The sequence below is a fragment of the Glandiceps talaboti genome, chromosome 7, assembly GCF_964340395.1.
Source record: "Glandiceps talaboti chromosome 7, keGlaTala1.1, whole genome shotgun sequence".
NCBI lineage: Eukaryota > Metazoa > Hemichordata > Enteropneusta > Spengelidae > Glandiceps > Glandiceps talaboti.
The window spans coordinates 25,269,845-25,295,197 of record NC_135555.1 but is presented as its reverse complement, the minus strand read 5'-3'; the positions used below and the strand labels follow the sequence as shown (position 1 = coordinate 25,295,197).

Below are 25,353 nucleotides of genomic sequence, written 5' to 3'. Positions count from 1 at the left end.
AAGTATACACTTTGAATGATGTATATTTGGACATGACATGTATACACTTTGAATGATGTACCGGTATATTTGGACATGACATGTATACACTTTGAATGATGTATATTTGGACATGACAAGTATACACTTTGAATGATGTATATTTGGACATGACAAGTATACACTTTGAATGATGTATATTTGGACATGACATGTATACACTTTGAATGATGTATATTTGGACATGACAAGTATACACTTTGAATGATGTATATTTGGACATGACAAGTATACACTTTGAATGATGTATATTTGGACATGACAAGTATACACTTTGAATGATGTATATTTGGACATGACATGCATACACTTTGAATGATGTATATTTGGACATGACAAGTATACACTTTGAATGATGTATATTTGGACATGACATGTATACACTTTGAATGATGTATATTTGGACATGACAAGTATACACTTTGAATGATGTATATTTGGACATGACATGCATACACTTTGAATGATGTATATTTGGACATGACAAGTATACACTTTGAATGATGTATATTTGGACATGACAAGTATACACTTTGAATGATGTATATTTGGACATGACATGTATACACTTTGAATGATGTATATTTGGACATGACAAGTATACACTTTGAATGATGTATATTTGGACATGACAAGTATACACTTTGAATGATGTATATTTGGACATGACTATTTTGGATTACTGTAGTGCTATTCCATGAATAACTAGAATTTCTTTTCTCTACAAAATAAACCTGTTAAAATCTACAAAATATTTGTATAAGCCTGACCGTGTCCAACCACTTACACTGTACCTGTACTATGTTACCCACCTCCTCATCCAACCAGTCATTCTACTGTACTATGTTACCCACCTCCTCATCCAACCAGTCATTCTACTGTACTATGTTACCCACCTCCTCATCCAACCAGTCATTATACTGTACTATGTTACCCATCACAACATCAGCTCCTTTCATATAAAATATAATCTCTCCTGTGATGTCATCCTGTAGATCAAATGTAATTGAATAGACCATCAACATTTCCATCTATTTCACAATATGTACAACTCTTACAAAATCATCACAATAGCCACTACCGGATATATAATCCATACTTTCTGTTTGAGGACAATAACTTGGCTTGTGCATTTTCCCAAGAATTATATCATGCACAAGCCAAGTTATTGTCTTTGAACAGAAAGTATGGATTATGTACCCTGGTTGTTCTGCCATGACAACCCATGACTACATCAATGGTTCTACCATGTTCATAATATGAGTCAAAATGTTCAAAGCCAAAATTGATTTCTCCCAATTTTTTCACAAATTATGCTTGAGGAGGTATAATTATATTTGTCTTCATTCAACCAGAAAATATTCATTACCTAAAGGGTTTTGTCACAACTCAAATTAACAACTTGTAGTGACAAGGCCCCATATATCACATGTATTTCCTTGGCTGAACGAAATTAATAATTTATTCTCCCCCAAAATATAGTAATTACAAAGTACAAATTCATCTACTAGTCAAGATATATTATGTATATCAATATAAATATGTCCAATCTAATAATTCATATTCCATATTTTATATGTCAAAAAATATTGATCTAAAAGAACAAACACTAATTATAAAATCTAGTTCCCCTTAAACATAATTAATTGGGAAACAGTACTCACCTTGATAATAATACCCATTCTTTTTCTCTCTGATGTAAATGGAAATATTTGTAGTATTGAATATGTAAGAATGGAGCCAACAGGAGTTCTTAACTGCATACCATTAAGGTCACGTTGTATTAGTGTAAGGCCTACATTCTCAGTCCAACTTACTAATGCAACCTATTAGGTGTAAACAAGAAAACTGATATTAAGTCATAAACAATCAATGTAGCAGATCAAATCTAACTAATGGTTAGAGTGATTGGCTTGTAATTTATACATTGCTGGTTGTGAAGTCATGATGGTTGAATGGTTAGAGTGGTTGGCTTGTAATCTGTACATTGCTGGTTGTGAAGTCATGATGGTTGAATGGTTAGAGTGATTGGCTTGTAATCTGTACGTTGCTGGTTGTGAAGTCATGATGGTTGAATGGTTAGAGTGGCTGGCTTGTAATTTAGACATTGCTGGTTGTGAAGTCATGATGGTTGAATGGTTAGAGTGGTTGGCTTGTAATCTGTACATTGCTGGTTGTGAAGTCATGATGGTTGAATGGTTAGAGTGATTGGCTTGTAATCTGTACGTTGCTGGTTGTGAAGTCATGATGGTTGAATGGTTAGAGTGGCTGACTTGGAATCTATACATTGCTGGTTGTGGAGTCATGATGATTGAATGGTTAGAGTGATTGGCTTCTAATCTGTACATTGCTGGTTGTGTAGTCATGATGGCTGGATGGTTAGAGTGATTGGCTTGGAATCTGTACATTGCTGGTTGTGGAGTCATGATGGTTGAATGGTTAGAGTGATTGGCTTGGAATCTATACATTGCTGGTTGTGAAGTCATGATGGTTGAATGGTTAGAGTGACTGGCTTGTAATCTGTACATTGCAGGTTCATGCCTTACTGCTGCCATTTGTTTCTGAATGGTTAAAGTTCATGGGCAAGGTTTAAACCACAATTTTCACCCCAGTCAATTCAAATGTGTAACTCACCTCATCAGGACTGGCAGCTTGATACACAACGGTCTCAGCTTTCAGTTGATCAGCCATTGCTGAGCCATTGCCTTCTATGTTGTCATCTTCATATACAGGTGTTACATTATGACACAGAGCCAAAGCTTTGACTGCTTCATTGCATCGTGTAACAATGCTACGTTTAATGGCACTTGATTTTTTGGTTGGTGTCATTGCTGTACTGGTTCCTGTACCATGGTGTGTGTAGAAAGTTTGTAAATGAGCTACAACTTCCTCCTCTGAGTCTTGACCAAAGGAGACAGTTCCAAGATGAAGTCTTTTGAACACCTGGTAATAAAGTACAAGTTACAAGTATTTGATTTGTTTGGATCTGAACTCAGAATGTCAATAATTGACCTACACTGTAGTATATTATGGCTAAATCATCACACAACCTTCTTTAACTGTTATTGTACACTCGTCAATCATATGTATATGGGTTTTTGTTTCTCATTTTCCTCACTAAGATCTATCTACTAGTAAGAACTGTTTATTTAGAATTTCAATGACATCCTAGTTGTTTTCTCAAATATGAGTTATTTAGCACTCTGGGTGAACTGTTTGAAATGACATCAGTTTTTGAAGGAAGTCAATCTTCCTGCTCAGTCACAAAGTGAACAGTTTTGATTTATTAAGTTAATTTACAGAATCTAAGTACATTAGAATCTGTATTTAAGACATATTGGTCAAATAAATGAAACTGAGTTTGTAATAAGAACACTAACAAAGAAGACTTCCAATGCACCTAATCTCTCTAAGCAATGCTCTATGCATGAATCTAATCATTTCAGTGTTGCTAAGGATGTGGTCATGGTTGTTTGGGCCAGCTTTGTCAATATGGTTTGAACAATAACTGCAGAGTAACACCTCCAGAACATTCCATCAAGATTTAGCCCCATTCACCACGTAGTTTTTGAGGTATAAGTTTTTTATCAAAACTTACATTTTTAGACCTAATTTGCATATTGCCAGTGGGATCATCACATTGTGAATTTACCTTCATCTACACATCCTCAGATGCATCCACATTAAATTTCAGTCCAATCTGCTAAATAGTTTCAGAATTAGAGATTTTTGACCAAAAAGACACTTTTTTTAACCTTATTTGTATATAATGTTTGGGATCATCATGCAATGAACAGTTCTTAATCTACACACCCCTAAGAATATATCCACCAAATTTCAGACCAATCTGCCTTGCAGTTTTGAAATTTAAGCTTTTTTTACCAAAGAATAGTGCCAATGGTGTTGTAGCACAACTGTATTTGACTGTTGCAAATTTTTGACAAATCTTACCATTTCATTCTCTGTTAGAGTTCCTGTTTTATCAGACAGCATATATTGTATTCTACCCAATTCTTCAGGTATAGTTGTAGACCTAGCTATAGTGCCACCAATCTCTTTATCACGTTGAATCATAAAGGAATAGACCATTTTACCCATGTCAAGGTTTACACGTAAACTGAAATTAACAATACACAAAAATAACCAAATAAGTCATGAAAACAAAGTCGGGGTTGTCAATGGCACAGTGGTTAAACAACTGGCCACTTACTACTGTGATCAGGGTTGTTGATGGCACAGTGGTCAAACAACTGGCTACTTACTACTGTGATCAGGGTTGTCGATGGCACAGTGGTTAAACAACTGGCCACTTACTACTGTGATCAGGGTTGTCGATGGCACAGTGGTTAAACAACTGGCCACTTACTACTGTGATCAGGGTTGTTGATGGCACAGTGGTCAAACAACTGGCCACTTACTACTGTGATCAGGGTTGTCGATGGCACAGTGGTTAAACAACTGGCCACTTACTACTGTGATCAGGGTTGTCGATAGCACAATAGTTAAACAACTGGCCACTTACTACTGTGATCAGGGTTGTCGATGGCACAGTGGTTAAACAACTGGCCACTTACTACTGTGATCAGGGTTGTCTATGGCACAGTGGTTAAACAACTGGCCACTTACTACTGTGATCAGGGTTGTCTATGGCACAGTGGTTAAACAACTGGCCACTTACTACTGTGATCAGGGTTGTCGATGGCACAATAGTTAAACAACTGGCCACTTACTACTGTGATCAGGGTTGTCGATGGCACAGTGGTCAAACAACTGGCCACTTACTACTGTGATCAGGGTTGTCGATGACAGTGGTTAAACAACTGGCCACTTACTACTGTGATCAGTGTTGTCGATGGCACAATAGTTAAACAACTGGCCACTTACTACTGTGATCAGTGTTCAAGTCAGAAGAATGGCATTCTGTTTGACTCTATCAAACAACATTCATTGGTTTTCCCTCAACACTCCAGTTTCCTCCAGTATTAACATTGAACCAATGAAGGGTGGCCATCACTATATTTCTTGCCAGAAAGTTTATCAAAATCCAGTATAAATAAAGATTATTAATATGTAACTTGACACTGAGTAAATCTGTGCCAATTCAAATATTTGTTACCTTTGACCTTGATATCATAGTTGGATTGATATGATTAGCATTTACATGTACAGGTCAAAGGTTACACCAATTTGAGTGTTTTCCTTATTTTTTTTTTTGGAGATAAAAAATATTTTTATTAGATTTACTCACCTAAGAGGGATGATGGCAGAAAACAACAACACAAATCTAAAGAAATCTCTGTACCATAGACCAATGAAACCCTAAAATTATGGGAAATATAAAAGATGATTTCAAAACCATTCAGAAAAATTGACCAATTGATTGAAAGAATTACATATAGATATACCCTATGTGATTATTATATCAGTGAATACATATACTTTAGTAATGTACTGCATATAGATATACCCTATGTGATTATTATATCAGTATATACATATATTTTAGTAATGTACTGCATATAGATATACCCTATGTGATTATTATATCAGTGAATACATATACTTTAGTAATGTACTGCATATAGATGTACCCTATGTGATTATTATATCAGTGAATACACATACTTTAGTAATGTACTGCATATAGATATACCCTATGTGATTATTATATCAGTGAATACATACATTTTAGTAATGTACTGCATATAGATATACCCTATGTGATTATTATATCAGTGAATACATATACTTTAGTAATGTACTACATATAGATATACCCTATGTGATTATTATATCAGTGAATACATATATTTTAGTAATGTACTGCATATAGATATACCCTATGTGATTATTATATCAGTGTATACACATACTTTAGTAATGTACTGCATATAGATATACCCTATGTGATTATTATATCAGTGTATACATATACTTTAGTAATGTACTGCATATAGATATACCCTATGTGATTATTATATCAGTGAATACACATACTTTAGTAATGTACTGCATATAGATATACCCTATGTGATTATTATATCAGTATATACATATACTTTAGTAATGTACTGCATATAGATATACCCTATGTGATTATTATATCAGTGTATACATATACTTTAGTAATGTACTACATATAGATATACCCTATGTGATTATTATATCAGTGAATACATATACTTTAGTAATGTACTGCATATAGATATACCCTATGTGATTATTATATCAGTGTATACACATACTTTAGTAATGTACTGCATATAGATATACCCTATGTGATTATTATATCAGTGAATACACATACTTTAGTAATGTACTGCATATAGATATACCCTATGTGATTATTATATCAGTGTATACATATACTTTAGTAATGTACTACATATAGATATACCCTATGTGATTATTATATCAGTGAATACATATACTTTAGTAATGTACTGCATATAGATATACCCTATGTGATTATTATATCAGTGTATACACATACTTTAGTAATGTACTGCATATAGATATACCCTATGTGATTATTATATCAGTGAATACATATATTTTAGTAATGTACTGCATATAGATGTACCCTATGTGATTATTATATCAGTGAATACACATACTTTAGTAATGTACTGCATATAGATGTACCCTATGTGATTATTATATCAGTGTATACATATACTTTAGTAATGTACTGCATATAGATATACCCTATGTGATTATTATATCAGTGAATACATATACTTTAGTAATGTACTGCATATAGATATACCCTATGTGATTATTATATCAGTGTATACACATACTTTAGTAATGTACTGCATATAGATATACCCTATGTGATTATTATATCAGTGTATACATATACTTTAGTAATGTACTACATATAGATATACCCTATGTGATTATTATATCAGTGAATACATATATTTTAGTAATGTACTGCATATAGATATACCCTATGTGATTATTATATCAGTGTATACATATACTTTAGTAATGTACTGCATATAGATATACCCTATGTGATTATTATATCAGTGTATACACATACTTTAGTAATGTACTGCATATAGATATACCCTATGTGATTATTATATCAGTGAATACACATACTTTAGTAATGTACTGCATATAGATATACCCTATGTGATTATTATATCAGTGAATACACATACTTTAGTAATGTACTGCATATAGATATACCCTATGTGATTATTATATCAGTGAATACACATACTTTAGTAATGTACTGCATATAGATATACCCTATGTGATTATTATATCAGTGAATACATATACTTTAGTAATATACTGCATATAGATATACCCTATGTGATTATTATATCAGTGTATACACATACTTTAGTAATGTACTGCATATAGATATACCCTATGTGATTATTATATCAGTGTATACATATACTTTAGTAATGTACTACATATAGATATACCCTATGTGATTATTATATCAGTGAATACACATACTTTAGTAATGTACTGCATATAGATATACCCTATGTGATTATTATATCAGTATATACATATACTTTAGTAATGTACTGCATATAGATATACCCTATGTGATTATTATATCAGTGAATACATATACTTTAGTAATGTACTGCATATAGATATACCCTATGTGATTATTATATCAGTGTATACATATACTTTAGTAATGTACTACATATAGATATACCCTATGTGATTATTATATCAGTGAATACATATATTTTAGTAATGTACTGCATATAGATATACCCTATGTGATTATTATATCAGTGAATACACATACTTTAGTAATGTACTGCATATAGATATACCCTATGTGATTATTATATCAGTGAATACATATACTTTAGTAATGTACTGCATATAGATATACCCTATGTGATTATTATATCAGTGAATACACATACTTTAGTAATGTACTGCATATAGATATACCCTATGTGATTATTATATCAGTGAATACATATACTTTAGTAATATACTGCATATAGATATACCCTATGTGATTATTATATCAGTGAATACACATACTTTAGTAATGTACTGCATATAGATGTACCCTATGTGATTATTATATCAGTGTATACATATATTTTAGTAATGTACTGCATATAGATATACCCTATGTGATTATTATATCAGTGTATACACATACTTTAGTAATGCACTGCATATAGATGTACCCTATGTGATTATTATATCAGTGTATACACATACTTTAGTAATGTACTGCATATAGATGTACCCTATGTGATTATTATATCAGTGTATAAATATACTTTAGTAATGTACTGCATATAGATATACCCTATGTGATTATTATATCAGTGAATACACATACTTTAGTAATGTACTGCATATAGATATACCCTATGTGATTATTATATCAGTGTATACATATACTTTAGTAATGTACTGCATATAGATATACCCTATGTGATTATTATATCAGTGTATACATATATTTTAGTAATGTACTGCATATAGATATACCCTATGTGATTATTATATCAGTGTATACATATATTTTAGTAATGTACTGCATATAGATATACCCTATGTGATTATTATATCAGTGAATACATATACTTTAGTAATGTACTGCATATAGATATACCCTATGTGATTATTATATCAGTGAATACATATACTTTAGTAATGTACTGCATATAGATATACCCTATGTGATTATTATATCAGTGAATACACATACTTTAGTAATGTACTGCATATAGATATACCCTATGTGATTATTATATCAGTGTATACACATACTTTAGTAATGTACTGCATATAGATATACCCTATGTGATTATTATATCAGTGTATACACATACTTTAGTAATGTACTGCATATAGATATACCCTATGTGATTATTATATCAGTGTATACATATACTTTAGTAATGTACTGCATATAGATATACCCTATGTGATTATTATATCAGTGTATACATATACTTTAGTAATGTACTGCATATAGATATACCCTATGTGATTATTATATCAGTATATACATATACTTTAGTAATGTACTGCATATAGATATACCCTATGTGATTATTATATCAGTGTATACATATACTTTAGTAATGTACTGCATATAGATATACCCTATGTGATTATTATATCAGTGTATACATATACTTTAGTAATGTACTGCATATAGATATACCCTATGTGATTATTATATCAGTGGATACATATACTTTAGTAATGTACTGCATATAGATATACCCTATGTGATTATTATATCAGTGTATACATATACTTTAGTAATGTACTGCATATAGATATACCCTGTGTGATTATTATATCAGTGAATACACATACTTTAGTAATGTACTGCATATAGATGTACCCTATGTGATTATTATATCAGTGTATACATATATTTTAGTAATGTACTGCATATAGATATACCCTATGTGATTATTATATCAGTGAATACATATACTTTTGGTGTATGTACTGCATATAGATATACCCTATGTGATTATTATATCAGTGTATACACATACTTTAGTAATGTACTGCATATAGATATACCCTATGTGATTATTATATCAGTGTATACATATACTTTAGTAATGTACTGCATATAGATATACCCTATGTGATTATTATATCAGTGAATACACATACTTTAGTAATGTACTGCATATAGATATACCCTATGTGATTATTATATCAGTGTATACATATACTTTAGTAATGTACTACATATAGATATACCCTATGTGATTATTATATCAGTGAATACACATACTTTAGTAATGTACTGCATATAGATATACCCTATGTGATTATTATATCAGTGAATACACATACTTTAGTAATGTACTGCATATAGATATACCCTATGTGATTATTATATCAGTATATACATATACTTTAGTAATGTACTGCATATAGATATACCCTATGTGATTATTATATCAGTGAATACACATACTTTAGTAATGTACTACATATAGATATACCCTATGTGATTATTATATCAGTGAATACACATACTTTAGTAATGTACTGCATATAGATATACCCTATGTGATTATTATATCAGTATATACACATACTTTAGTAATGTACTACATATAGATATACCCTATGTGATTATTATATCAGTGTATACATATACTTTAGTAATGTACTGCATATAGATATACCCTATGTGATTATTATATCAGTGAATACACATACTTTAGTAATGTACTGCATATAGATATACCCTGTGTGATTATTATATCAGTGTATACATATACTTTAGTAATGTACTGCATATAGATATACCCTATGTGATTATTATATCAGTGAATACATATATTTTAGTAATGTACTGCATATAGATATACCCTATGTGATTATTATATCAGTGTATACACATACTTTTGGTGTATGTACTACAGTGTAATTGTGAAAATATTATTGCATACCTGTATACAAAGGAGCACACATATGCACTGTTTAGACTGTCTTGAAACTATTAATATTAAGCAGAACTCAATAACACAAGGGTGTAAATGTGGGTACTTAATTACAGTGTTTTCTCTTGCACTTTCACTTACTTTGCCCTTGAATGTATAACTACACATATGCAATTAGTCATGTAAATCACACTCGCACTTACATTACACCATGTCATGTGTCATGGTTTCTGTTTGGGTCTGAAGGAGTAATAAAAGTACACTATGTGTTGTTTGGGTCTGAAAGGGGCTATGTAATAAAATTGTATTTTTCATCTTGTAGATTATCAATACTAGGGTAATTAAGGTTTATACACCTGTATTCTATCAATATAACCAAATACAATATACTTTTATAACAGCTATCCAAATTGACTCATTTCCTCAGACATCTTATTTTTAAGCAATATTTTACCCATATCAAAATACAATCAGCTATACAATAATCATAAGTTATGTGAATTACAGGTAGGTGCACTTACCTTGAGAGCTGTCAATATTAAAGATAATATCATTGTTGCTATGAATAAAACTTTGGTTTGTGTGTTTATTTCCAAATCAAGCAGACCTACTTTGGCAGAAGGTTTGGCTGTGTTCATTACAGCTCTTGTCTCCCTTCCTGTGTAAATCACTATTCCTATTGCTGTACCTGTATAATATCAAAAAGGTATTCAAAGATACATTCTGACTGGTTGAAATAAGCAAACAAACAACCAATAAGATGCCTTTATCTATGATGGTAAGACAAAATAAACACAAGTGACTGGCTTTGTGTGATCCAGAATTCATAAGTGAATTGATGTTTCTGTACAAATGGAAAGCCAGCTATACCATAAATGACTCTGTAGATATCTCTACTGTTTGATCTTTGTTATCTAAGTCATATTATTCCTGTCTGTATGTTTGATCTTTGTTATCTAAGTCATATAATTCATGTCTGTATGTTTGATATTTGTTATCTAAGTCATATAATCCCTGTCTGTATGTTTGATCTTTGTTATCTAAGTCATATAATCCCTGTCTGTATGTTTGATCTTTGTTATCTAAGTCATATAATCCCTGTCTGTATGTTTGATCTTTGTTATCTAAGTCATATAATTCATGTCTGTATGTTTGATAATGATATCATCTAGGCACACATGAGAATAAGTTTACCTTTTGTTCTATTTTGAGCCTCTAACACGAGTTAAATGTTATTGTAGGTACTCACAATTCTGCTTATGTACACACCTTCCTTCCTATCGCAGCTTACCTGAGGCTACTACAGTATTGGCCCACAGTGTGTTTTCAATACTGAGTGGGTCTTGTTGCTTGCCACCATCAAATCGTGAAAATGTACCAACAAAACTATGAATGTCTTTTTGTGGTCTCTCTGCATACACTTCTCCAGAAATGTTAAACATATCCTAGAAAATATCAAGATGTAAGCTGGTTATCAAAAACTATACTGATGGGCAGAATGCAACCATAATATATTATAAAAATGAGAAAATATTATAAAAGTTAAATAATCATCTGAAATGCATGTTAGAGTGTGAAGTGCTTCTTTGAAAGACATTGTGTTATGGAGTGATGACATTGTGTTATGGTGTGATGACATTGTGTTATGGTGTGATGATGTTGTGTTATGGAGTGATGACATTGTGTTATGGTGTGATGACATTGTGTTATGGTGTGATGATGTTGTGTTATGGAGTGATGACACTGTGTTATGGTGTGATGACATTGTGTTATGGTGTGATGACGCTGTGTTATGGTGTGATGACATGATTGTGTTATGGAGTGATGACATTGTGTTATGGAGTGATGACATTGTGTTATGGAATGATGACATTGTGTTATGGAGTGATGACGTTGTGTTATGGAGTGATGACATTGTGTTATGGTGTGATGACATGATTGTGTTATGGAGTGATGACATTGTGTTATGGTGTGATGACATTGTGTTATGGAGTGATGACGTTGTGTTATGGAGTGATGACATAGTGTTATGGTGTGATGACATTGTGTTATGGTGTGATGACATTGTGTTATGGAGTGATGACATTGTGTTATGGAGTGATGACATTGTGTTATGGTGTGATGACGTTGTGTTATGGAGTGATGACATTGTGTTATGGTGTGATGACATTGTGTTATGGAGTGATGACGACATTGCAGTGTTTCCTCTGGGTCAAAATTTTAAAAAGCAATTTGGCTAATTTGCCTCAAAATTTATTAGCCAAACCAGACTATCAATTAGCCAAACGATAAAAATGAACCTGTATATTAAAATAAAGACTATAACGCAAACTTGTATGTTTTTGCCAAACATCTAGGGTTTAGTCTGTTCTCATTGTAACTATTTTCTAAATCTCAATGTGCAGTGTGACCTGTGAAATTTGAATATGACCCATCGTATGCATAACGTTTCAACAGTTTCCATTTCCTGACGTGGAGAGCACTTCCTGGGTAGTTTAGAAACTACGTGATATTATCATTACTTATCCACGTGATTGGTTACTTATTAACACATGTGGTTAGAAAGGGTTTCCATCGATAACATGGCCATTACGGCGAAGCATCTTCCCTCACGAGTGAAGCGATGATCAAATGGACCACATCATTGGACAGTCTATGCTGAAAATTTCACTTAGATAAATTCAAACTGCCATGTCACCATTTCATTCTCACTAAAACTGAAACTTTTTCTTTTTGAGCTTCGTTACTAGTTTGAATGCATTACGTGAATTCACCATTCACTACACCATGCTCTTCATCTGAGGTGAACATGGTTTGCATATTATGTATATATCGTTCAAGAATAAATGAATATCTTAGTGTATTACGAGTTCTCCTGCATAGTGGAAGGGCTTGGTAAAGACGAGTCATCTTCCATCAACCCTTGCATGTGACGAACTACTTGATCAAATTTTACAAGGATCAGATGCTGAAAGTTTTACACAACGGAACTTACAAGTTTGTTGAATGGGGCGTTTATTTGCATTGCTGATGTAACAATTTTATGATTTGTTTAACTTTTGATGAACGCACAATGTGTACACTTCCTTCTAAATGTAATACAATGTAGTTTAAATTACGGATATTCCATGTTGCGACAAAGAAACCACAAGCATTGCGAATAGATTTTCTGGTGCCCTATTCTAAATTGGCTTCGCAAGTTTGGCTAATTGTATCAAAAATATTCTCGCCAAATGCAGATTTTATTCACGTTTTGCGATTTGGCGAGTGGGCAGCGGAAACACTGTATTGTCTCCTGTATCACACAACTTTCTAGTTCTACACAATTATATTATTCCCCAGATATTACTCTAAGTTAGTCACTCTAAGTCTCAATCTAAGTTACTCAATCTAAGTTACTGACTCTAAGTAACTCACCCTAAGTTACTCAATAAAAGTTACTCACTCTAAGTTACTTTATCTAAGTTACTCACTCTAAGTTACTCATTCTAAGTTACTCACTCTAAGTGACTCACTGTAAGTCTCAATCTAAGTTGCTCACTTTAAGTTCCTTTATCTAAGTTACTCACTCTAAGTTACTCATTCTAAGTTACTCACTCTAAGTTACTCACTCTAAGTCTCAATCAAAGTTGCTCAATCTAAGTTACGTTATCTAAATTACTCACTCTAAGTTACTTTATCTAAGTTACTCAATCTAAGTTACTCAATCTTAGTTACTCACTCTAAGTTACTTTATCAAATTACTCACTCTAAGTTACTCACTCTAAGTTACTCAAACTAAGTTATTCAATCTAAGTTACTCACTCTAAGTTACTTTATCTAAGTTATTCATTCTAAGTTATTCAATCTAAGTTACTTTATCTAAGTTACTCAAACTAAGTTATTCAATCTAAGTTACTCAATCTAAGTTACTCACTCTAAGTAATTCAATCTAAGTCTCAATCTAAGTTACTCACTCTAAGTTATTCAATCTAAGTTACTCAAACTAAGTTATTCAATCTAAGTTACTCAATCTAAGTTACTCACCCTAAGTTATTCATTCTAAGCTGCTCACTCTAAGTTATTCAATCTAAGTTACTCAATCTAAGTTACTTTATCTAAGTTACTCACTCTAAGTTATTCAATCTAAGTTATTCAATCTAAGTTACTCACTCTAAGTTACTTTATCTAAGTTATTCAATCTAAGTTACTCAATCTAAGTTACTCACTCTAAGTTATTCATTCTAAGTTGCTCACTCTAAGTTATTCAATCTAAGTTACTCACTCTAAGTTACTTTATCTAAGTTATTCATTCTAAGTTATTCAATCTAAGTTACTTTATCTAAGTTACTCAAACTAAGTTATTCAATCTAAGTTACTCAATCTAAGTTATTCAATCTAAGTCTCACTCTAAGTTATTCAATCTAAGTCTCAATCTAAGTTACTCACTCTAAGTTATTCAATCTAAGTTACTCAAACTAAGTTATTCAATCTAAGTTACTCAATCTAAGTTACTCACTCTAAGTTATTCATTCTAAGTTGCTCACTCTAAGTTATTCAATCTAAGTTACTCAATCTAAGTTACTTTATCTAAGTTACTCACTCTAAGTTATTCAATCTAAGTTACTCAATCTAAGTTACTCACTCTAAGTTATTCATTCTAAGTTGCTCACTCTAAGTTATTCAATCTAAGTTACTCAATCTAAGTTACTTTATCTAAGTTACTCACTCTAAGTTACTCACTCTAAGTTACTCACTCTAAGTTACTCATTCTAAGTTATTCAATCTAAGTTACTCACTCTAAGTTATTCAATCTAAGTTACTCACTCTAAGTTACTCACTCTAAGTTACTCATTCTAAGTTATTCAATCTAAGTTACTCATTCTAAGTTACTCAATCTAAGTTACTCATTCTAAGTTACTCACTCTAAGTTACTCATTCTAAGTTACTCATTCTAAGTTACTCACTCTAAGTTAGTCAATCTAAGTTACTCACTCTAAGTTAGTCACTCTAAGTTACTCAATCTAAGTTACTCACTCTAAGTTAGTCAATCTAAGTTACTCATTCTAAGTTACTCATTCTAAGTTACTCACTCTAAGTTAGTCAATCTAAGTTACTCACTCTAAGTTACTCATTCTAAGTTACTCATTCTAAGTTACTCACTCTAAGTTAGTCAATCTAAGTTACTCAATCTAAGTTACTCAATAAAAGTTACTCACTCTAAGTTACTCACTCTAAGTTAGTCAATCTAAGTTACTCAATAAAAGTTACTGAATCTAAGTTACCTACATGATTGTGTGCAAGTGTCTGTGTTGGTCCAACGGCCAGACGTAATTTCCAGTCTGTTTCACCATCCAGCTGGTCAGTTCTGATAAAACATGCACCTGAAAAAAACATGGCAAAAAAGAGCGACTTTTTAAGTTGAATTCATTTACATACACATACTGTCATTACACTACTTGGGTACACAAGGTGTGCATAATAAAATCATTACTATAGAGGAATTCACTTTATATTTATACACAAACAAACAAACAAACAAACAAATGACATGGTCTACAGCTATGTGCCAGAGAGACATTCCTTGATTCTGTCATCTTTTAATAGGAACAATTCCTCTCAGCATTATCATCACATTGTTCTCAGTTTTTGAATTTCTACATCAAACCAAACTGCCTTAAAAATAGCACAGATGGCACTGTAATGCAACTGATTATTCACAAAGTTAAATTTGGAATCTCAGACCAAAAAACCATATTTTTACTTCTACATAATTGCACAGCATTGATTAAACTTTAGTAAATCATCTAGACACATTTAGGAACATTAATTGCTGCTGACAATCAAACCAATTTGATATCATATGTATTTTGTCAGTTTTAGATTTTTGAACAAAAATGACATGGTCTACTGGTCACGACATATGATGTTAAAGATTAGTTTACTGACCTTTAACCTTTTGAAAAGGAACAATCCTGCCAGTGTGCATGATAATAGATAACTTGACATGTGACCCATTGTTTTTTTTGTTTTTTGTTAAACCATAGACAGTGGAGGGGAGACCTCTGTCTATGGTTTAACAGAATTTGATTTTGATATCAGTGTAGACTGCATTAAAAGCATACGAAGCCTTGAGATATTTCATAATATACATGTTACACACAAATTTACATCTGTATTAATTTAAATTGGAGTATGGCTTATATCTTTTAATCTCTAAACAGCTGTTACACTTTAATATTTCAATAGTCTTACCAGTTTTTTCTGTGGTTCGTAAAAATACCATGTCAGCTGGTACACGCTGATTCTGTACAAATAATATGAGAACAGAGTCAGTGTAAAATCTTCTCTTTTTAAAAGATTGGATGAAGAGAATGAGAGGTCTAAGGGTGGTAATAATTACAATAAGGTGGGCACTTCTGTATGGATATCATATTTATTACAAGTGACAAAACATCACTATGTACACATGAACAAATATTATGTAACTATGTATTGTTGATTCTATGCATTGGTGGATGCATGTATACATCCGGTATTTGCACTACTGAAAACATTGTAAAAGCATACTATTCATTGATGTTTTCCTCATGTGAATACTAGAGATACATTGTTCACAACATTTTCTGGAGTACATGTACCATTGTTGGTACTCAGGGTATTTGTTGTCATCAATGTTGTGTTTCCTACTACATTCACACTGGGCTCACACTGCAAGCACTGACATGTAAATATCCCAGAGTATACCACACTGGGCTCACACTGCAAGCACTGACATGTAAATAGCCCAGAGTATATCACACTGGGCTCACACTGCAAGCACTGACATGTAAATAGCCCAGAGTATACCACACTGGGCTCACACTGCAAGCACTGACATGTAAATAGCCCAGAGTATATCACACTGGGCTCACACTGCAAGCACTGACATGTAAATAGCTCAGAGTATATCACACTGGGCTCACACTGCAAGCACTGACATGTAAATAGCCCAGAGTATATCACACTGGGCTCACACTGCAAGCACTGACATGTAAATAGCCCCGAGTATATCACACTGGGCTCACACTGCAAGCACTGACATGTAAATAGCCCCGAGTATATCACACTGGGCTCACACTGCAAGCACTGACATGTAAATAGCCCAGAGTATACCACACTGGGCTCACACTGCAAGCACTGACATGTAAATAGCCCAGAGTATATCACACTGGGCTCACACTGCAAGCACTGACATGTAAATAGCCCAGAGTATACCACACTGGGCTCACACTGCAAGCACTGACATGTAAATAGCCCAGAGTATACCACACTGGGCTCACACTGCAAGCACTGACATGTAAATAGCCCAGAGTATACCACACTGGGCTCACACTGCAAGCACTGACATGTAAATAGCCCAGAGTATACCACACTGGGCTCACACTGCAAGCACTGACATGTAAATAGCCCAGAGTATACCACACTGGGCTCACACTGCAAGCACTGACATGTAAATAGCCCAGAGTATACCACACTGGGCTCACACTGCAAGCACTGACATGTAAATAGCCCAGAGTATATCACACTGGGCTCACACTGCAAGCACTGACATGTAAATAGCCCAGAGTATATCACACTGGGCTCACACTGCAAGCACTGACATGTAAATAGCCCAGAGTATATCACACTGGGCTCACACTGCAAGCACTGACATGTAAATAGCCCAGAGTATACCACACTGGGCTCACACTGCAAGCACTGACATGTAAATAGCCCCGAGTATACCACACTGGGCTCACACTGCAAGCACTGACATGTAAATAGCCCAGAGTATATCACACTGGGCTCACACTGCAAGCACTGACATGTAAATAGCCCAGAGTATATCACACTGAGCTCACACTGCAAGCACTGACATGTAAATAGCCCAGAGTATATCACACTGGGCTCACACTGCAAGCACTGACATGTAAATAGCCCAGAGTATACCACACTGGGCTCACACTGCAAGCACTGACATGTAAATAGCCCAGAGTATATCACACTGGGCTCACACTGCAAGCACTGACATGTAAATAGCCCAGAGTATACCACACTGGGCTCACACTGCAAGCACTGACATGTAAATAGCCCAGAGTATACCACACTGGGCTCACACTGCAAGCACTGACATGTAAATAGCCCAGAGTATATCACACTGGGCTCACACTGCAAGCACTGACATGTAAATAGCCCAGAGTATACCACACTGGGCTCACACTGCAAGCACTGACATGTAAATAGCCCCGAGTATATCACACTGGGCTCACACTGCAAGCACTGACATGTAAATAGCCCAGAGTATATCACACTGGGCTCACACTGCAAGCACTGACATGTAAATAGCCCAGAGTATACCACACTGGGCTCACACTGCAAGCACTGACATGTAAATAGCCCAGAGTATATCACACTGGGCTCACACTGCAAGCACTGACATGTAAATAGCCCCGAGTATATCACACTGGGCTCACACTGCAAGCACTGACATGTAAATAGCCCCGAGTATATCACACTGGGCTCACACTGCAAGCACTGACATGTAAATAGCCCCGAGTATATCACACTGGGCTCACACTGCAAGCACTGACATGTAAATAGCCCAGAGTATACCACACTGGGCTCACACTGCAAGCACTGACATGTAAATAGCCCAGAGTATACCACACTGGGCTCACACTGCAAGCACTGACATGTAAATAGCCCAGAGTATACCACACTGGGCTCACACTGCAAGCACTGTCATGTAAATAGCCCAGAGTATATCACACTGGGCTCACACTGCAAGCACTGACATGTAAATAGCCCAGAGTATATCACACTGGGCTCACACTGCAAGCACTGACATGTAAATAGCCCAGAGTATACCACACTGGGCTCACACTGCAAGCACTGACATGTAAATAGCCCAGAGTATACCACACTGGGCTCACACTGCAAGCACTGACATGTAAATAGCCCAGAGTATACCACACTGGGCTCACACTGCAAGCACTGACATGTAAATAGCCCAGAGTATATCACACTGGGCTCACACTGCAAGCACTGACATGTAAATAGCCCAGAGTATATCACACTGGGCTCACACTGCAAGCACTGACAAGTAAATAGCCCAGAGTATACCACACTGGGCTCACACTGCAAGCACTGACATGTAAATAGCCCAGAGTATATCACACTGGGCTCACACTGCAAGCACTGACATGTAAATAGCCCAGAGTATACCACACTGCAAGCACTGACATGTAAATAGCCCAGAGTATACCACACTGGGCTCACACTGCAAGCACTGACATGTAAATAGCCCAGAGTATACCACACTGGGCTCACACTGCAAGCACTGACATGTAAATAGCCCCGAGTATACCACACTGGGCTCACACTGCAAGCACTGACATGTAAATAGCCCAGAGTATATCACACTGGGCTCACACTGCAAGCACTGACATGTAAATAGCCCAGAGTATATCACACTGGGTTTCTGCTGTAACACTTACCTTTTCTACAAAGATGATATCAGACACCTTGATATCAGAACTGGGAATTTTGATAATGCCTTCCTTGGTTAGCTTACTGTACAACTGACAGTTAACTTCCCTGTCTCGTCGGAATCTTCTAAAATCATCCACAGCTTCTCGACACATTGTGACAAATATTACAAACCCCTACAGAAGACACAAGATGATTGGTTAGAGTGGTCAGATTAGAATCTGTAAGCTGTTGGTTCTACCACTGCCATTGTCACTTAGTGGTAACAGTGCTGCATGTATGTACATGTAGGTAACCAATCCTAACAGCTGGTATAAACTGAGACAGTGCTATAACTTAATAGAGGTAACAGTATGTATATAGGTAACCAATCTTTATACATGTAGCTGGTATAAACTGAGATAGTGCTAACTTACCAGTGGTAACCACTATGTATATAGGTAACCAATCCTAACAGCTTGTATAAACTTAGATAGTGCTAACTTACCAGTGGTAACCAGTATGTATATAGGTAACCAATCCTAACAGCTGGTATAAACTGAGACAGTGCTAACTTACCAGTGGTAACCACTATGTATATAGGTAACCAATCCTAACAGCTTGTATAAACTTAGATAGTGCTAACTTACCAGTGGTAACCAGTATGTATATAGGTAACCAATCCTAACAGCTGGTATAAACTGAGATAGTGCTAACTTACCAGTGGTAACCACTATGTATATAGGTAACCAATCCTAACAGCTTGTATAAACTTAGATAGTGCTAACTTACCAGTGGTAACCAGTATGTATATAGGTAACCAATCCTAACAGCTGGTATAAACTGAGACAGTGCTATAACTTACCAGTGGTAACCAGTATGTATATAGGTAACCAATCCTAACAGCTGGTATAAACTGAGACAGTGCTATAACTTACCAGTGGTAACCAGTATGTATATAGGTAACCAATCCTAACAGCTGGTATAAACTGAGACAGTGCTACTAATAAGAAATACAAGTTGAGGAAAAACTTGAACTGGTTGTAAAGCACCTGAAATGAAAAAAGAAATAATGGTTGTCAGTTTTGAAATACATTGCCAGGAAGTAGATTAAGGATGTAAAATCTACACATGTACAAGAGTTTTAAAGAGTTTTTTGTACAAATAGAAGGCTCTATTCTCAACTAGAAAATGATGTCACAATTAGATTTCTGTGCAGTTAACATGACAATATAGCATCACATACCTGTATACATACAATGTACATGTATACAAATCTATATACAAACCTGTATTACACACCTACATCTGTATTACATACCTGTATACAAACCTGTATTACATACCTACATCTGTATTACATACCTGTATACAAACCTGTATTACACATCTACATCTGTATTACACACCTGTATACAAACCTGTATTACATACCTGTATACAAACCTGTATTACATACCTGTATACAAATCTGTATTACACACCTACATCTGTATTACATACCTGTATACAAAGCTGTATTACACATCTACATCTGTATTACATACCTGTATTACATACCTGTTTACATACCTGTATACAAATCTGTATTACACACCTACATCTGTATTACATACCTGTATACAAAGCTGTATTACATACCTGTATACAAACCTGTATTACATACCTGTATACAAATCTGTATTACACACCTACATCTGTATTACATACCTGTATACAAAGCTGTATTACATACCTGTATACAAACCTGTATTACATACCTGTATACAAATATGGGAATGAGCACACGATCTTGTACACAAAAGTGCATGATTGCACAGTATGATTTTTAAATGAAAATATACAGTTTCCAATAAAGATATGTCATAATAGAATGCTATGCTGTATGACTGACAGTGTGGGTACCTAGGCTTATATGCACTTGTGCTTGCAGTCTTTTCTCGTGCATTTTCACTTGTTACACTAGCGTCATGAAAGTATATTTTGATTCGTACTTACATGTACCAATGGAATAAATGATATCACACTATATTCTGAATTCTGATTGGTACTTACCAATGGAATAAATTATATCACACTATATTCTGAATTCTGATTGGTACTTACCAATGGAATAAATTATATCACACTATATTCTGAATTCTGATTGGTACTTACCAATGGAATAAATTATATCACACTATATTCTGAATTCTGATTGGTACTTACCAATGGAATAAATGATATCACACTATACTTTTGATTTCGAATAATATTTGGGGAGTATTTGTCCTGATACACAGCTCTCTTCCCTATGGGAACGGTCCTCGGTTTCAACTCCTTTTTCTTGACACATCTGTTCTTCAAGGACTCTAGTTTGCTATAAAATATTAATACAAAATCTAAATGAGTCAAAGACTCTGCCATTTTTGTCCTCTACAAGTCTACTGAATGACTGGAACTACTTTTACTGTGTATCTAAGGGACGACTGCACAATGTCATATAAGCTCAATGAGTGAACTTTGTCAATGCAATTGCTGAACTTCATTTTCACACTTTTAACTACATCGACCATACATGTAGTAGTGTGACAACTACAGTTTTCATCATAGTTTACAAGTAGTGGTGTGACAGCTACAGTTTCAATGTAGTGGTGTGACAACTACAGTTTTCATCATAGTTTACATGTAGTGGTGTGACAACTACAGTTTTCATCATAGTTTACATACAGTGGTGTGACAACTACAGTTTTCATCATAGTTTACATACAGTGGTGTGACAACTACAGTTTTCATCATAGTTTACATGTAGTGGTGTGACAGCTACAGTTTTCATCATAGTTTACATGTAGTGGTGTGACAACTACAGTTTTCATCATAGTTTACATGTAGTGGTGTGACAACTACAGTTTTCATCATAGTTTACATGCAGTGGTGTGACAACTACAGTTTTCGTCATAGTTTACATGTAGTGGTGTGACAACTACAGTTTTCATCATAGTTTACATGTAGTGGTGTGACAACTACAGTTTTCATCATAGTTTACATGTAGTGGTGTGACAACTACAGTTTTCGTCATAGTTTACATGTAGTGGTGTGACAGCTACAGTTTTCATCATAGTTTACATACAGTGGTGTGACAGCTACAGTTTTCATCATAGTTTACATGTAGTGGTGTGACAACTACAGTTTTCATCATAGTTTACATGTAGTGGTGTGACAACTACAGTTTTCATCATAGTTTACATGTAATGGTGTGACAGCTACAGTTTTCATCATAGTTTACATGTAGTGGTGTGACAACTACAGTTTTCATCATAGTTTACATGTAGTGGTGTGACAACTACAGTTTTCATCATAGTTTACATGTAGTGGTGTGACAACTACAGTTTTCATCATAGTTTACATGTAGTGGTGTGACAACTACAGTTTTCATCATAGTTTACATGTAGTGGTGTGACAACTACAGTTTTCATCATAGTTTACATGTAGTGGTGTGACAACTACAGTTTTCATCATAGTTTACATGTAGTGGTGTGACAACTACAGTTTTCATCATAGTTTACATGTAGTGGTGTGACAACTACAGTTTTCATCATAGTTTACATGTAGTGGTGTGACAACTACAGTTTTCATCATAGTTTACATGTAGTGGTGTGACAACTACAGTTTTCATCATAGTTTACATGTAGTGGTGTGACAACTACAGTTTTCATCATAGTTTACATGTAGTGGTGTGACAACTACAGTTTTCATCATAGTTTACATGTAGTGGTGTGACAACTACAGTTTTCATCATAGTTTACATGTAGTGGTGTGACAACTACAGTTTTCATCATAGTTTACATGTAGTGGTGTGACAACTACAGTTTTCATCATAGTTTACATGTAGTGGTGTGACAACTACAGTTTTCATCATAGTTTACATGTACATCATATAAAATGTTTAGTATTGCACTTTAGGGGAAATAAGATGATTTTCACCTAAACAAGATTGTGTGACATTTGTGTGATCATCCCTAATGCCACTCCAAATAAAAGGGAACTATGTGATTACCTTAAAGGCTGCATCAATTATAGTTAATACAGTTATCAGTAAAACTTTGCATACCATACCCTTGAAAACATTGATAATTAGATTATGGTGATACAAACTATTTGATTTCTAGGTTTCTCCTTTTGACACATTTACAATGACAGATCATTCACTTGGCTTGAAAGTACACAAAAAATAATTTTGTGTACATGTTGGTGATATTTTAAATTCATAATTATACTGTTAACAGTCTGGATGTCACAAAAATCACAATTGTACTGGCATGTACTGGTATGAATCATTTGATTTACTAAAGATCTCCAATTTCTGTCATAAATGATTCCATATTTGTGCTGTCACCATCTAGCATTAGTGACATTGTGTTTTTCTATCTAGCCACAGCAGACATTAACTTTTTAAAATGAATAGAGGAAGTGCCATAAATACAAAGCGTTGGTTGGGTCATGAGAAACAGAAAAATAACCAGGACCACCTTTACAAACACACAGTAAAATGTATCTGGGCCAAATACTGACATCCTGTATATTGTACATGTACCTGTATATTTGAGAATAAAATAATTTATACACTTACTGGCTCACTCTCTGATTCTTTATCATACTTAATTTGCATACTTAATTTACATACACACATACACACACATACACATACACATACACATACACATACACACACATATACACACACATACACACACATACACACACACACATACACACACATACACACACATCTGTACCTTTTCTTTTTTTTTTAAAAAATCATTAATGAGGCATAACTTGTGTTTATATGTTTTTGATGTATTATGGATGGACAGATACTGCACAGATGGACTGATGGACAAACACATGAACAGACAAAACCCATTGTAGTAACCCCCTCCACCCCCCTCCCGGAGGGGGGTTAAAAATTAAAAACCTATCTATGAATTACTGAACTCATTTATAGCTAGCATCACTAATTTACACATACATTGTATGACCACCTTGTGTGAATTCATTGCAATTTGTCAACTCAACTTGGTCATATAGGAATATTCCATGTACTTGTGAATTCATTGCAATTTGTCAACTTAACTTGGTCATATAGGAATATTCCATGTACTTGTGAATTCATTGCAATTTGTCACCTCAACTTGGAATATTCCATGAACTTGTGAATTCATTACAATTTGTCAACTCAACTTGGTCATTTAGGAATATTCCACGTACTTGTGAATTCATTGCAATTTGTCAACTCAACTTGGTCATATAGGAATATTCCATGAACTTGTGAATTCATTACAATTTGTCAACTCAACTTGGTCATATAGGAATATTCCATGAACTTGTGAATTCATTGCAATTTGTCAACTTAACTTGGTCATATAGG

General features: G+C 34.3%; 1 protein-coding gene across 4 annotated transcripts in view; it reads right to left on the bottom strand.

Annotated features, from left to right (window-relative positions):
- Positions 1 to 25,353, bottom strand: part of LOC144437116 (putative phospholipid-transporting ATPase IIB) — an 82,114-nt gene that overhangs the window by 32,959 nt on the left and 23,802 nt on the right. For all 4 annotated transcript variants that reach the window (XM_078125970.1, XM_078125971.1, XM_078125972.1 and 1 more), the window contains exons 3-14: positions 22,155 to 22,305; positions 20,885 to 20,998; positions 19,976 to 20,143; positions 16,713 to 16,764; positions 15,747 to 15,841; positions 11,770 to 11,923; positions 11,000 to 11,166; positions 5,288 to 5,358; positions 3,991 to 4,156; positions 2,674 to 2,982; positions 1,704 to 1,865; positions 936 to 1,028 (exon numbers count right to left, since the gene is read on the bottom strand). In XM_078125970.1, the coding sequence (XP_077982096.1) occupies positions 936 to 1,028; positions 1,704 to 1,865; positions 2,674 to 2,982; positions 3,991 to 4,156; positions 5,288 to 5,358; positions 11,000 to 11,166; positions 11,770 to 11,923; positions 15,747 to 15,841; positions 16,713 to 16,764; positions 19,976 to 20,143; positions 20,885 to 20,998; positions 22,155 to 22,305 (1,702 nt within the window). The remainder of the gene's footprint in view (positions 1 to 935; positions 1,029 to 1,703; positions 1,866 to 2,673; positions 2,983 to 3,990; positions 4,157 to 5,287; positions 5,359 to 10,999; positions 11,167 to 11,769; positions 11,924 to 15,746; positions 15,842 to 16,712; positions 16,765 to 19,975; positions 20,144 to 20,884; positions 20,999 to 22,154; positions 22,306 to 25,353) is intronic.